Source organism: Macaca thibetana, chromosome 2 (assembly GCF_024542745.1).
Source record: "Macaca thibetana thibetana isolate TM-01 chromosome 2, ASM2454274v1, whole genome shotgun sequence".
NCBI classification, from domain to species: Eukaryota; Metazoa; Chordata; class Mammalia; order Primates; family Cercopithecidae; genus Macaca; species Macaca thibetana.
This window is the reverse complement of record NC_065579.1, coordinates 11,065,945-11,081,918: the sequence shown is the minus strand read 5'-3', so window position 1 is coordinate 11,081,918 and position 15,974 is coordinate 11,065,945. Positions and strand designations below refer to the sequence as shown.

Sequence of the window (15,974 nt, the reverse complement as noted above, 5' to 3'; positions counted from 1 at the left end):
TGAAAATGGGGAAATTAGTTTTTGAGGACTTGATAATTTATCTCAAGTATGCCCTTTTTCACTTCCTGGACCATGGCCCTGTTCCCTTGGTAATATCCATAGAACATTTTCTAATGAATGCTCTTCTCAAAGACAAGATCTTGCACTTGAAAAAAAAAAAAAAAAAGCACAGAGACTGGGCACAGTGGTGCATGCCTGTAGTCTTAGAACTTTGGGAGGCTGAGGTGGGAAGATCGCGTGAGCCCAGGAGTCTGAGACCAGCCTAGGCAACATAGTGAGACCCTAACGGTACAAAAAAATAAATAAATAAAAAATCAGCTGATCATGATGGTGCATGCCTGTAGTCCTAGTTATTTGTGGGGCTGACATGGGAGGATCCGTTGAGCCCAGGAGATCAAGGCTGCAGTGAACCATGATTGAACGACTGCACTCCAGTCTGAATGACAGAGTGAGACCCTGTCTCAAAAAACAAACATAGAAAAAACAAAACACATAAACTGGGCACAGTGGTGTGTGCCTGTAATTCCAGCTACTCAGGAGGCTGAAAAGGAGGATTGCTTGAGCCTAAAAGTTCAAGAGTAACCTGGGCAACATAGAGAGACCCTATCTCTGAAAAACAAAACAAAACAAAACAAAAAAACAACAAAGCACAGTTTTATGGCAATAAAACTTCAACAGAATGAAGACTGGGGGACTTTGGATTTTGGGCTGTATATCTCTGAAGGGCCCCCTTGCTGATGGTAGGCACATAAGCCTCACAAACTTGATTGAGCAAGAGCTTGGAAAAGAAGTTCAATGGTTGCTGTCAGGGTGGAGGGGAAGCAGAGGAAGAGATTCTTATAAATCATGACTTTGGGCATGCAGAGGGGGGTGGTACTGGCAGGCTGGGAACCTGTAATGCTTTCCTTTGCTTTGTTCCAAAGGGAGCAGCCCTATTGTTCCTATCTGCCTATGTTTTGGGATTGGACTTGCTGGATTAGTTTACTCTTTGGCTTTGGCTACTTTGCCTTTTTGATCCTTAGTTTGCTTGCTTTTGCAAAATAATGTCAGCCTCTACCTACATCATAGAATTCGACATAGTGTTCTCAAGGCACTAAGCTCTTTGAAGGATGAAGAAAAATAATCAGGTACTGTGGTTGAAAGTCTCCGAAGATGGCTGCCACCAATTCCTTCCCTTCCTATAGGCACAAGTCATTTCCCCATCAAGAATTGGTTTATTTCCCATTCCCTGAAATCAGGCTGGCCCTGTGATTGCTTTCATCAACAGAATATGACAGGAGTGATGTTCTGGGACTTCTGACTCTAGCCTTAAGGAGGATTGGAAGCTTCCATTTATTCTTCCTAGAATGAATCTTCTTGGAAACAAACTACCATGTAGTGAAGAAGCCTAAGCAGCTAAAAGGAAAGTCCCAAGTGGAGAAATACCATAACAGTGAATAAGGCATTATGTAAGTTCACAAATGGCAGAGGCATTGTGGAGAGGGAAGGGAAGTCCATATTCACGGTAATTGTTTCTTCCAGTGAAAAAAAGGTCTACCCCTTCCTTGATGGAAATGGTCCAGTGTAATCAACCTGCCATCAGGTCGTTGGTTGGTTCCCCATGGAATCATGCCCCACTCAGTGGTTCAGTGTTGATCTCTCTCTGTTCTTGGAATTTGGGCATTGTATTAGTCCATTCTTGCACTGCTAAAAAGAAATACCTGAGACTGGGTAATTTATTAATATAAAGAAAATAGGTTTAATTGGCTCAGGGTTCCATAGGCTGTACAGGTAGCATAGCCAAGGAGGCCTTAGGAAACTTACAATTATGACGGAAGGTGAAGCAAAGCAGGCTTGGCTTACGTGTCTGGAGCAGGAGGAAGAGTGAGTGAAGGGGGAGGTGCTACACTCATTTAAACAATCAGATCTCATGAGAACTCTATCACTATCACCAGAACAGCAAGGAGGAAATCCACCACTATAATCCAATCACCTCCCACCAGGACCTCCTTCCAACATTGGGGATTACAATTCGACATGAGATTTGGGTGAGGATGCAAATCCAAACCATATCAGGCACTCAGCAGTGGATTTAGAGAATTCCTTATATACCATTGTGATATTCCATATAGCATTGCTTCTGACTGGCAACTCATTTCAATGTAAAGGAAATCTGGCAATGAGCTCACACTCATGAAATTCATTAGTCTTAACGGTATCACCCATAATCCCGAAGCAGTTGGCCTGATTGAACAATGTGGTGGTCTTTGGAATACTCAGTTATAGAATCAGCTGGGGGACAGGACCTTGCAGGGCTAGGATAATGTTCTCCAGGATTTGGTATATGCTCAGAATTAGCAACCACGATGATATAGTGCTTAGTTCCAAGAATTAAAGGGTGGAATGGAATGGTTCTCTCAAAATTACCCCTGATGGTAAACTAGTTTTTTTTTTTCTTTTCTTTCTGTACCCGCAATTTTGAGCTCTGCTATTTTAGAAATCTTAGTTTTCAAGGAAAACAAAATTTCCATTAGAGAAGAAAATTAAAAGTTCCTTTGAAGTTGAGACCACTACATGCGCTCTTAATATCATTAAGTCAACAGATTATGGAGGGGCTTACTGCTCTGGCTCAGCAATGTTGGGGCATTCTAGGAGGAAAGAGTCTTTGTTTGGGGACGGTGAGGCACATTTAGGTCTTTGGTACAGGGTACCAATAGAAACTTCTAGTCATGGGTCCAGCCCTAAAACACATCCCTCCTTCTTCTCAAATGCCATTTAGGGATAGAAAATTGCCCACAGTTGAGAATGATTTTTCATGAGGGCATCATTTCAAGAAAAAAAATTAGAGACTTGTTTTTCCTTTTCATCACTCTATTTTCTAGTTGGGAATTTAGTTTGAACCGTTTTATGTGCTTAAAGCATGATCACAAACTTTAAGAAATTGGCCAGGGTGAGGCCAACAGCTTTAGAGATATCTGAATTGGCATTCTTTATATTGTGGATTCCATGGTGTTAGAGGTCATTTGATAGAGAGCAAGTTGCAATACCACAGTGTTATTTTCTGTCTTGATAGAAATTTTTATTAGAGAAAATACTCTGCTATCCAGAAGGATGTATTATACTGGCCTCTGCACAGCAAGCTCAGGTTCTAAATAAAACTTAATTTGTGCCAATGGGGATTGCATCAGCTGGTTACACACACACACACACACACACACACACACACACACACACACACACACACACACCCTCTGGTGATTCTTACTTTCTGTCTTCTGTCATCATAGTGTTTATTGTAGCAACACCTGCAAAATACTTCTAGAGGATTTGTTCTGGGTAGCACTGTTTGTTATAAGCTCCTCTCAGCTTCATGTATTTTCTGGGAAGGTCCACAGCCCCCATTCTCATTTTGGCCAGTAGCTCCCACCTGAGGCAGTTCCCATCATATCTGTGAGGTTAGTTAAACTAGTTTACTTATTTAGGTGTTGGTTGCCTTAATTCAGAGGTAAGAATACTGACTTGAAGGACTAAGAGTTTAATGAAGGGTCCTGAAGAACTTAAAAGTTTTTCCCAATGCCAGCCAGGTGAGGTGGCTCATACCTGTGATCCTAGCACTTTGGGAGGCCAAGGCAGGAGGTTTGCTTGAGCCCAGGAGTTTGAGGCCAGCCTGGGCAATATAGCAAGACTCCATCTCTACATAAAAAACGGTTTTTCCAATGTTAATGTTCAGTGGCTTGATACGTTTAATTTCTGTCCTTCTTGCTGTGTTCAGTACAAATTTAGTAAAGTGGCACCTCCCCAGAGATCGTCAACTATGTAGCAGGTCCCAGGAGACAGAGCCTGGCTCCAGGCATTACCTACCATGCCTCTTAGAAGCTTCCCTCTTCCAGCCAGTGGCCTCCATCCTACCTCCTGCCCTCCCAGGATTCAGTTTTCCAAGTATAAAGCTGTTTGAAACCATATATGACTAAAGTCAGAGGGGACCTTACCTTTGTCATCCCCCCTAATTCTTCATTGAACAGATGGACAAACTGAGGCCAAGGGAAATTAGTGACTTGCCCAAGGTCACAGTGCCAGCCAGGAGCAAAGCTGGGCTATGTGTCTCCTGTTAAGTGCTCTCTCCATTGAGCCAAGATGCCTGGCATCAAATGATTGAGGCTTTACAGGGTTGCTGTGACTAGAGATGACTTTCTGTACCATATTTTCTTTGGTAAGATTTCAAGCTAAATATCTCTCTCAGTTCTAAAATATTTACACCGAGTATCAGGGGTCTTTGGACACCATTGCTTCATTAAGTTTGGCAGCAGAGGCAGCATCCCCAGCAGTAGCAGGGAGCATGGTGGGTCAAGTACAACTCACTCCTCTTTTGGGGAGATGTGGCCTCAGTGTGGGGGGGCCCAGTGACCCATTTGCTGAAATGATATAAACTTCATTTGCAATTCTTGGGGTTTGTAATGGCCATGTGAATGATGAAGAAACACATATTTAATGAGCAGATGTTATGTTCTAGATTCCATGCTGAGCATCACAATGGCTAAAGCTGGGGCTTTGTAGACAGTCATATAGGTTCAAGTCCCAATTCAACTAGTTATTAGCTGTTAAATCTTGCACAAGTTATCTAACCTCTAGACTTTAGCTTACATATCTGCAAAATGGAGCTGCTGCTGCTATACCTACCTGTCAAGGTTGTTATTGAATGAAATAAGTTGATATTTATAAAGCACCAGAACAATGCCTTCTAAGCACTTACCAGGTAAGTGCTATATAGTGATTGCTACATAGTAGTGCTATATAGTGATTGCTGTTACTATGCAAATTAAAAATATATTCGTGTAAAACATTAACATGTATTTTTACTAGGATGAAAAGATACAGATTACATATATTAGAATTGCTACCTACGAGGCTACATGGAAATTTTCTTTTTTTTAAAAAAGCGGCCAGGTGCGGGCACTCACACTGTAATCCCAGCACTTTGGGAGGCCGAGGCGGGCAGATCACCTGAGGTCAGGAGTTTGAGACCAGCCTGACCAACATGGTGAAATCCCATCTCTACTGAAAACACAAAATTAGGTGTGGTGGCGCATGCCTGTAATCCCAGTTACTTGGGAGGCTGAGGCCAAAGAATCACTTGAACCCGGGAGGTGGAGGTTGCAGCGAGTTGAGATTGTGTCACTGCACTCCAGCCTGGGCAATAAAGCGAGACTCTGTCTCAGAAACAACAACAACAACAACAACAACAACAGCAACAACAACAGCAACAAAGCAACCAGGCAAGCCATTCTAGAGCCCCTATTTTTAGTCACAGCAGATACTGTTTTGTTATTATCCCAGTGAGAAGATGAATAAACTGAGGCTAAAATAGTATAAATCAAGGCATCAAACATTCATGAAGCGGCAGGAGAAGCACTTGGAAGATGGTTTCTGCTATCAGACGGGTGATTTTTAGGTCCTTCTTTCTCATCACTAAACTTCAAGATCTGCTGTCTGCCTGAAACTCATACTGTTTGAAGAGCCTGCGCAGATTCTGCTAGCCACACCAGGCTTCTGGAGAGACTGGAGTCGAGAGATGTGTTTTCTAATTGTAGGAAGTGTTGTCTCTAATCCTTGCAATGAGCTTCGCCAACAAGTTTTATACAAATAGATGGCAAGAGTGTAATGTGCGAAACTGAAATAAAACCGAAATGCCCTAAAAGACAGGACGGGCTAAATAAATTATGCCTATCCATATAACAGAATATAGGTAGCCTATAATATCCTACTATGGAATATGACCTAGAAAAATATTCATGATATATTATTTTTTGAAAATGTCATAATGTGGTATGTAGAATGTATGTGGTGTGCAGAATGTGTGTGTGTATACACACACATATACACATGTACATGTACAGAAAAATGGTAAGTGGGATGTACATATCATAATGTTAACAGTAGTCATCTCGGGTGGGGCATTATGGAAGAGTCTTCCTTTTCTTTTCTTTCATCTATAGTTTGTAATTTTTCTAGAATAAACCCATATGATTTTTTCAAAGGAAAAATAATTTATTAAAAATAGCAGGAGAGGCAGATATAGTAAAGGGTATTTTGCCTGTGGGTGGTGCTCCTCTTCTATACTTCTATAATCAACTTGGAAATAATCTTGTCTACTCCAGCCTGGCTGATGCAATGCTCCTACCTTTGTGCACAGGTGGCTGCTCTTGCACAAGGCCATTACAGCATGGATCCTATTGCACAATAATTGGGTACACAGTCAGCTACAAGCACTGACATAGAGCCTGGCACATGTCTGCAAACTCTACCCACATATTAGGATATGTTTGACATGAATGAATTAATGAACTGGTCTGGGGTCAACAACTTGAATTTGTATACAGGCTCTGCCATTTATAGGCTAGGTGAGCCCCAGGCTCCTGATCTGTACTGCGGCAATAGTAATCATAACTTAAGAGACCTCCAATTGTGTTTTGAAAATGGCAAAGTGCTGGTCACAAGATGGCTGGGGGAGCCGAGGGAGAGTTTATTATTATTGCTCCATCTACTAACAAATTTACACCTCCCCATCCCTTATTTCTCCTTGGCTCCCTAAGGCATCATGGTTACCATAGCAGCCAGATGCTGATGATGCCTCCAGGGTGTGGCAAGGTGAAACTGAGCCAGTTTCCAAGTCCTCACCTCCCCATACTCTTTCCAGGCCGGGGTGAGATGGTCTGAAGCTCAACCTCTGGTCAGGTCCTCTACCCTGTCTTGGATCACTTAGACCCACAAACTCTGCCTCTGCAATCTCAGTTCAGGGCCTTGAAACACCTCTTCAGAGACTCTCTCCTCCCCAAGCTCTGTCTTCTGGCACCCTGCCTGGTTGCCGTGGAAACAGGTTCCACTGCGGACAAAGGAGGGAGCTGGGTCCTGCTTCCTCCTGGTCTTGTCGATGAGGATTTTTAGACCTTGGAGACTGCGCTGCCCTGCCCTGCACCTACCCTCACTCTCCGTGTTCTCACTAAGGTGGAAATTGCCCTCCCTCACTACTGACAAGACCATGTGTAAAAGCGTGACCACAGACGAGTGGAAGAAAGTCTTCTATGAGAAGATGGAGGAGGCAAAGCCGGCTGACAGCTGGGACCTCATCATAGACCCCAACCTCAAGCACAATGTGCTGAGTCCTGGTTGGAAGCAGTACGTGGAGTTGCATGCTTCAGGCAGGTAAGTAGCCCAGGAAGGTGGATCCCTGCAGGCCGCCTCTAAGTCCCTAGCTCTAGGGCACCTTCCAAGGAGAGGAAGATTACATAGAACCCATGTGTTTAGCTTCAATCTCACTATTAGGCTGGCATAGACTGGAAGTCAGAGAAAGAGTCCCTAACTGGGAACTAGGACACTTGAGCTGGATTTCAGTTCTTCCACTGATCACCTGTGTTACTCTTCCTCTCTGCGTCACAATTTTTCCATCTGGAAAATAAAGACATAGAATATACTTATGAGTCCTACACACTGACATTTTACATATTTTCTATTTTAACAATCTCTTAAAAAGTAATTTAAGACCAGAGAAGAAGGGCTTGAGGCCCACTGAGGGTCAAGAGGTCTGTGCTCTGGTCCTGGGACCAGTTTAAATCTATTTAATTCAACTTAATTTCATTTAAAATATTGAATACATGAGATGTGCCAGAAACTGGCTCTACTGCTGGCTCCAGGGCCTTTGAGGAATTCGATTTTCTTCTTGGACCTGACTTTCTCCATTTGCACAGTGAGAGGTCAGCCTGTGGTCCACAGAGCAGCAGGGGTCAGCATCACCTGGAACTTGTGAGGAAAGCAGAATCGTGGGCCCCTTTTAGACCTGAATCAGAGTCTGATTTCAAGAAGAGTTCTAGGTGATTAGTATGTAAAAACTATCTGAGATGATTTTCTAGCACTCTTGTTCACGGGTCCAGAGTGTAGGGGCTTACCTTTGGGACATAAGATGGGGAGGCTGAGTGGTGCAGCCTGGAAGTCAGAAGCAAGGCCTTCCTGCCTGCCCCGATTCAGCCAATTCACTTCAATTCAGGAAACATTACTGGGCACCTGTTATGTGCTGGGCGCCGGCTCTGCCTGTAGCTATGTGTACATGGATGCCTCTCTCACTCTCTTTTTCTCAGCATAAAACAAAAGATTAATTAGGTGATTTCCAGGTCCCTCCAGTTACATTTTTCAATCCAGGTTTTTTAGTCTGGTCCGAAAGGAGGAAACAGTCCTCAAAAGATGTGAGTGAACAAGAAGAGAATGAAAATGTGAAGCTCCTAGACTGGCTGACAGGAGGGGTGTCAAGGGCTGGACACTTACAGGCGGGACTCAGGAGCTTCTCGAAGACCTGGGAGTCTGTGGGGGCTGAGTGGGGAGGACTTGTGGCTGCCCCAGACCTGGGTGGGGACCTGTAATCCCCAGCTGGCCCCAGTCAGGCCTGGGAGACTACAGGCCTTGGGGCTCTGGGCACAGACCGCCTCCACCTTCAGGCCTTGTGATGCATTAACTCTGGCACTGGCCTGGACGCTGATAGCTAGTAATGGCGTCATTTTCTCCTGATTTGGATCTAGCCTATTCACAGTCACGTGTTAACAGACAGAAATGTGCAGATGGATTATGTGTTTCTTATCTGGTGTGAGCAGGAAGGACTCGCCTAGTGCACCATGGGCATTTTGCAGATGAGGAATAAGAATGACGCCCAGCGCTGGGGTGGAGGGAATTAGGCCTCTGGAAAGCACTGAGGAGGTAGAGCACTGCTGGATGCCAGGTGACATCCCGAGGAACCTGTTCGAGTCCTAGGGGCACTCGCAAAGCCGAGTGGCTTCCTGGGGAAAGCTAATGAACCCAGGGCACCGGCAACACACTTCCTCCACCTCCAGGCTCTGCGGAGCCCCCATGTCCCCTCACCCCATTCCTAGGGCTGTTTCCACCACCTCCGCCCGTCTTCTGTTCCTCCCTCTCCTGCCGTCTCCGCAGGTTCCACTGCTCCTGGTGCTGGCACACCTGGCAGTCACCCCACTTGGTCATCCTGTTCCACATGTTCCTGGACCGCGCCCAGCGGGCGGGCTCGGTGCGCATGCGCGTCTTCAAGCAGCTGTGCTACGAGTGCGGCTCGGCGCGGCTGGACGAGTCCAGCATGCTGGAGGAGAACATCGAGGGCCTGGTGGACAACCTCATCACCAGCCTGCGCGAGCAGTGCTACGGCGAGCGCGGCGGCCAGTACCGCATCCACGTGGCCAGCCGCCAGGACAACCGGCGTCACCGCGGAGAGTTCTGCGAGGCCTGCCAGGAGGGCATCGTGCACTGGAAGCCCAGCGAGAAGCTGCTGGAGGAGGAGGCGACCACCTACACCTTCTCCCGGGCGCCCAGCCCCACCAAGCCTCAGGATGAGACGGGCTCAGGCTGGAACTTCTGCTCTATCCCCTGGTGCTTGTTTTGGGCCACGGTCCTGCTGCTGATCATCTACCTGCAGTTATCCTTCCGTAGCTCCGTCTAAGATTCCCTGGGTGGGCCCAGAGCCTGTCGAGGGTGCCAGTCAGCTGATGGGAAGGTAGAAGAGAGACCTGGGTTGGGAACAGTGTCAACTTCTAGTGCTGGTGATGCCACTGACTCAGTGGGGATCTTGGACAAATTATACAGTTTTTTCCATCTATAAAACTTAGGGTTTGGGCAAGATCATTGGTTTATCATAGTGAAACCCAGGACCCCAAAGTTCTGCGTAGGTGCCTCAGGGACTTTTGGATTTGGAAAGTAGGCTAAGCTAGTGGGTGTCTCCAACTCCTGGTCTAACCACCCATCCTCCAACTCCTGCCTCCTCCTCTTGCTTCGATCATATCAGCTTTACTTTAGATGGAGTTCCATTTAAGATTTTTGTACAAAAAAAAAAAAAAAGGGTTTAACTACTTTTAAAAAGTTTGAAAATTAGAGGACTGGGTGATCTCAAAAGGGCTTTCCACAGTAATGAGCTCGACCTTGCTCTTATTAGTCCCTCACCCCTGCACCTCATGATCTCCCACTTTCTCTAGCTGCAGCCTTAAATTAGCTTCTTTGCCCACCCTGTGAGCCTCATCCATGATTCTGCCTTCACCACGCAGCAGAGGTTTCCGTTGAAGTGCACGAGGGGGGAGATAAGGCTGTTCCTTCGCTGCTGAGTACACAGGGTCTCTTGCTTTTGTTTCTCAGATTCCAGCTTCTTTCCACTCAGGCCAGATTCTGGGATCTGCCGGCCTGAAAGATGGTGGTTGGGGTGGGGTCTCGTGGAGCTAGACTTCTTACCCACTGCGTATGAACTGGCAGAGAATTTAGGGGAGATTTAGAAGACAGAGTTTTAGAAGCAAAGCACAAGATCTCTGGGAAGCATTACAATGGAGGGTCTTCAGAGTTCAGGGACCAAGTCTAGCGGATTCTCAGCCAAAATACAGGAGCAGGGGCCTGGCCTCCTGGGTTCTTTGCTGAAATTGTAGTTGAATGGCTTTCCCACATTGGCCAAGCTTGAGGCCTCTTGCCAAAGATCAGCTGTCCCCTAAAGCCACAGGGATGGGGTATCTTCAGCAAGAGAGAGGATGTTAAAGATGTAAAATGCTTTGTCCATGGGAAAGTGCACAGATACGTGAGAGAACCTTACAAGGCTCTAAAATGAGATGTGATATGGCTTGAAATGGGAGGAGAGAAGACTTTCTGACAGTGGGGGTCTGGAATGGAATTGGTGGGGAGAGGCAGCAAGCTGCACTTTTCAAGGGCCTCATTTACCCCACCTCTGTTAATATCTTGACTCCCTCTCCTCCTTCCTTGCACTTTTGAGGGGCCTCATTTACCCTACCTCTGTTAAAAACTTGACTACTCTCCTCTTTACTAGAAAGTCACCATCATCTGTAGTGATGGAGGAAGGGGGCGTCACTTATATAAAGATGGGACACTTTAATAAAGACAAGATATCTTCAAAAAGGCCTAGTAGTCATTAATGTGTGTTTGAGATTCCCCCACTGTCCCTGATCTGTAATGAGCTGTTGGTCCCCTCCATCCCACCACCCTGTCTCCCCTTCTCTCCTTTCTGCCCCCTCACCCACTGCCACATGAGGCTCTATCTAGCTCCAGTTCTGGGCCAGTCTTGTCCACAGTCAGGAGGGATGGAGGGCAGTCATTCAGGGAATCAGCATAAAGTCAGTTTTACTCCTATCCTGGCTCGAATGCAAGTAAGCAGCGATGGCTTCCTTTACTTCATTCACAGAGTACTTATTTCTTCATCTAGTCCATATTCTGAACACTTGCTATCTAGCAAGTCCTGATTTACTTGCTAGATAGCAGGTGTTCAGAATATGTGTACTAGACAAAGAAATGAATACTGTGAGTGCAGGGGAATACAGGGGGTGCTCTCTGGTTTCTCAGACATCTCTGCTTGCTACAGAAGTTTTCAGCCCCAGCTGTACTTCAGAAATTCTGGGGAGATTTTAAAGAAATATAAGTACTTAGCCTCTACCCCAGACCAATGGGATCAAAATTTGGGGGGAGTGGGACCTGAGCATCTGAATTAGAATAAAACACCCAGGTGATCGACCTGTACTGCCTGGTGTAATGCCTTCTAACTGAGGGATAGACTTCCTTTTGCATCTAGTTTTATGAAAACTGAGCCCTGAGATCTTTCTTGATGACTTGCCCTGGATTCTTTAGGACTGGGTCTCGGCTTCCCTTTCTCTAGCTGCCCTACTCAGTCCCCAACCTGTGTTCTGGGGATTTCACCCTCCCTCACACCCCCTTGCTCCTGCCGGTTTGCTGCTCCAATGGCTGTGTTCTGCTCTGAGAGTCTTTGTCACTGAGCTCTAACACCCTTGCTGGGACATTCATCAAACTTATAATTTGGATGAATGTCCCAGCAAGGGTGTTAGAGCTCAGTTAGATGAGTTATAATTACTCATCCCTGCGAGGATGTAAGTTCCAGGAAGCATAGGCTCCATGGATTTCATTCACCTCTATTGAATGCTTAACAAATGTTCAATAAAAATGTATTGAATGAATAAATGAACCAATAAGCTGAGCCATCTCCAGCCAGATCCTCACCTCTCTAGCATATTACGCTTGTGACAGTATTCGGAGTCTCCTTCTCACTTTACCACTCATTCTTTCTAGGTCTTGCACTTATATATCCCAAAGCAAATCAGTTTAAATTAAGGTACTTGAAGTGGGAACAGCATTTTGTTTTTGTTTTTGTTTTTGTTTTGTTTTAAGATGATAGCATGGGGTCAGGTGAAGGACCCTGAGCCCTGCATTGGGAGCTGTGGGTTTTCGTTCAATTTTAATTGGGTTCTGCTGGGACTTTAGGGGGGTCATTATTCTCTCTGGGTCTCTGGGTCTTAGAGGCTCTCATGATATGAAGCATTCGGAAGTGTCTTTGTGCCATCCTATATTAGCCCATATAAAGCATTTTCACACACTTTCCAATGACAAGTTCTCCAGCCTGTATTTGAGCACCCCCAGTGACAGGAGATCATTACCACCTAAGGCAGCTCATGCCATCTTTGGATAGTTCTGCCTTTTAAAGAAGACTTTTTCCTTTCAAGCCTCCCTCGAAAGGGTTTGAATTTTTTTTTACTTTCTAGTTCTAGTTCTGGTTCTTACAAGCAGGATCCTACAGGGGAGGATGTTTCACATTCCCCATACAGATCTTTTCTCAGCACTGCAGCCAGGGCAATCCTTTTAAATTAAGTCAGATCCTGCCATTCTTGTGCTCCCTTTTTTGTTCTGTAAAAGCCAAGTCCTGCAAGGTTAAACGTGATGTGGCTTCAGCCACGTTACTGACATCTTCTAGTACCCTTTGCCCTCATTTCTGTAGCTACCCTGGTTTCTTTGCTGTTCCCCAAATACATAGGCATGTACCTGCCTAGGACCTTATTCTACCTGTTCCCTCTGCCTAGAATGGTCTTTCCCAAGAAATTCGCTTGCCTCACTGTCTGACCTCCCTCAAGTGTTGGCTCAAGTCTCATCTCAGATGCTCTTCTCAGGCCTTCTACTTCGTGCTGTCACCTGTTCCCCCACCCCATCCTCTCGCTCCTGATTTGCCTTGCACTTACCTTAGCCTGTGTTTCTAGAAAGCAGAAGTCAAGGCAGAGGTTTATATGATAGTACTTGACTGAGGAGTGTGACCTCAGAAAGCTGGAGTAAGATAGGGGGAGCACAGCAAAGCAGGAGGGAAATCCAATGGAAGGAGGCCTTGTCAAGTTGGCCATCTCTACTGGTGAAGGGTGTTTCAGTCCCACAGAACCATCTGAGAAGCCGGATGAAATGCATCTCCAGATCACTTGGGGGTAAAGGGGTGTCTGTCCCCTGGTTCCTATCTTTCAATGGCTGAAGGTTGCCCCATAGGATGTTAACTTCCCTCCACTTTGGGTTGTGGTACACTAACTGAATGAAAACATGAATGAATAAGTGCTGAAAGGGTATCAGAAAACAAGGTTAGTGGCCTTGCTCTGACTTTCTCAAGGTCAAAGTTCCAGTTTCTGATTTTTGCAGTCCTGTGCTGGTTGTGTTTCTTTCTGGGGGCCCAACGTCTACTCCATATCCTTTAAAAATAGCACTCTGACTTCCTTTTCCAGGAATTACCTATTCCCCGTGCAATATAACATGGTAGGATATCAAGGAACTCTGTACCTCCCCTCAACTCCCAAGCAAGAAGCACATGGCCTAAGAGAAGTTGCTTGGAATTTCAATGATGAGCAAAGTGATAAAAACACTAAAAACAGATGGAGCCTATCAATTCCAGTGGTGGTCCCTGGCATGATTGTAAATTGTTTCTGCTATTCGTATCCCCAGCATGGCCAAATTTTGTCCTTTGCTGCGACTTGTTCTCCATTCTTCTTTTTGATTCTGTGAACTTTCTCCATAGCTTTTCAATACTTGCCCTTTTATGCTTAAATCAGCTGCCATTTCTGTGTGTTTCAACCAAAGGACTCTGACTGTTACACCAGGTCTTCTCCATTGGGTCAGCTCTGACGATGAAAGCTCAGACCAGAGCTCCATCTGCCCTCTCCCTGGACCTCCAACTTTTCTGTTCTCTGCGCTGAAGCACCTGCCTCAACCCCACACATTCCCTCCAAATCCTGCCTTTTCTTTTCTTTTCTTTCTTTCTTTCTTTCTTTTTTTTTTTTTTTGAGATGGAGTTTCACTCTTTCACCCAGGCTGGGGTGAAGTGGCGTGATCTTGGCTCACTGCAACCTCCGACTCCTGGGTTCAAGTGATTCTCCTGCCTCAGCCTCCCGAGTAGTTGGGATTATAGGTGCCCACCACCACTCCCAGCTAATTTTTGTATTTTTAGTAGAGACAGGGTTTTGCCATGTTGGCCAGGCTGGTCTCAAATTCCTGATTTTGGGTGATTCACCTGCCTCAGCCGCTCAAAGTGCTAGGATTACAGGCATGAGCCACTGCGCCCAGCCAAATCCTGCCTTTTCTCCTTCCATTTACAATGAAATGTTTCAAGGACTGTTCATAGGCTGCCTCCATGTTTACACTTCCAGTTAATCCTGCAGGCTAGTGTTCATCCCACAGTGTTGCAGAAACTGTCCTCATCCAGCTCACCAGCAGGCATCTTATGGCTACATAAAATCAACACATTTAAACCTTATTTTTCTTGACCTCTCACAGGACTTCAACACTACTGACCATCTCCAAACACTTGCTTTACTTGGTTTCAGGGACACGCACCCTCCTGATTTACCTTCAGCTTTTCTGTCTCCTTCCTCTCTTCTTCACAGGTTTCTCTGCCTCTACCTGCCTCCTGAATGTTGGTATTCTTTAAGCTCCAATTCCAAGTCTTAGTCTCTTTGATCCTCTCATATTTGTCCATGTCCTCTGGCTGATTGAATCTATTCTGAGTGTTCTTTAATATCTGTATGCTAATGACTCATATATACATCTCAAGGCATGAATTTTCTTCTGGACTTCTTACATTTATGTTTTCCATGACAGTTCTGTTTGACTGTTTCACAGGCGTTTCAAAGTCAACATGTCCTGATTCTAAAATATGTTTTCCCTCTGGTTTTCCATAAAATTTTTTATTTTAACCAATTTTAATTGCACAATTCAGTGACATGAAGTACATTCACATTGCTGTGTAGCCATCACTGCTGTTTATCTCCAGAACCTTTTCATCACCCCAAACTGAAACTGTCAAATCTATTTCACAGCCCCATGACAACCACCATTCAACTTTCTGTCTATGAATTTGACTATTTTACTTGGTTTACTTTAATATATAGAGAGTCATTTCTTTTCTTCCCCTCATATTTATTTCAAGCATTCACTTGATTGAAAGCAATCATGTTTCCAGTGGCATAGTAGCCACAATATTTGTCCTTCTGCATCTGGCTTATTTCATTTAGCATAATATTTTCAAGGTATGTAATATTAAAGCATGTATCACAATTTCCTTCCTTTTTAAGGTTGAATTGTATTTCCTTGAATGTATATAACACATTTTACTTATTTATTTTGTCTTAGTCCAGTTTCTGTTGCTTACAACAGAATACTTGAAACTGTGTAATTTATAAAGCAAAGAAATATATTTTTTACAATTATGCAGGCTCAGGAGCCTAAGGATGAGGGGCTGCATCTAGCGAGGGCCTTCTTGCTGGTGGGGACTCTGTGATCACAAGGTGGCATCACATGGTAAGGGGACTTAGCATGCTAATGTGCTCACTCAGGTCTTTCTTCTTTTTCTTATAAAGCCATCAGTTCTCCTCCCATGATAACTCATTAATTCATTAACCTATTAATCCAAGAATGAATTGCTCCATTTGTGAGGCAAAGCCTTCATGACCTGGTCACCTTTTATAAGCCTTACCTTTCAATACTGCCACATTGGGGATTAAGTTTCAATATGAGGTTTTGAGGGGACACTCAAACCATAGCATTCTGTCCTAGCCCCCCAAAACTCATGTCCTTCCCACCTACAAAGACATACATTCCATCTGCATAGCTCTTAACTTGGTCTAGCAGCAACTTAAAGGTTCAAA

The 15,974-nt window shown here is 44.9% G+C and overlaps 1 protein-coding gene across 3 annotated transcripts in view; it reads left to right on the top strand.

Moving 5' to 3' along the window:
• RTP1 (receptor transporter protein 1) overlaps window positions 1–11,129 on the top strand; it is a 62,697-nt gene extending 51,568 nt beyond the window's left edge. For 2 of the 3 annotated variants that reach the window (XM_050776507.1, XM_050776506.1), the window contains 2 exons: window positions 6,982–7,179; window positions 8,950–11,129. In XM_050776507.1, coding sequence (XP_050632464.1) covers window positions 7,016–7,179; window positions 8,950–9,469 — 684 coding nt within the window. In that variant the 5' untranslated portion in view covers window positions 6,982–7,015 and the 3' untranslated portion in view covers window positions 9,470–11,129. Of the gene's footprint in view, window positions 1–6,859; window positions 7,180–8,949 lie in introns of those variants that run through there. The other variant, XM_050776501.1, reaches the window with a different exon arrangement.
• The last annotated feature ends 4,845 nt before the right edge of the window (window positions 11,130–15,974 follow it).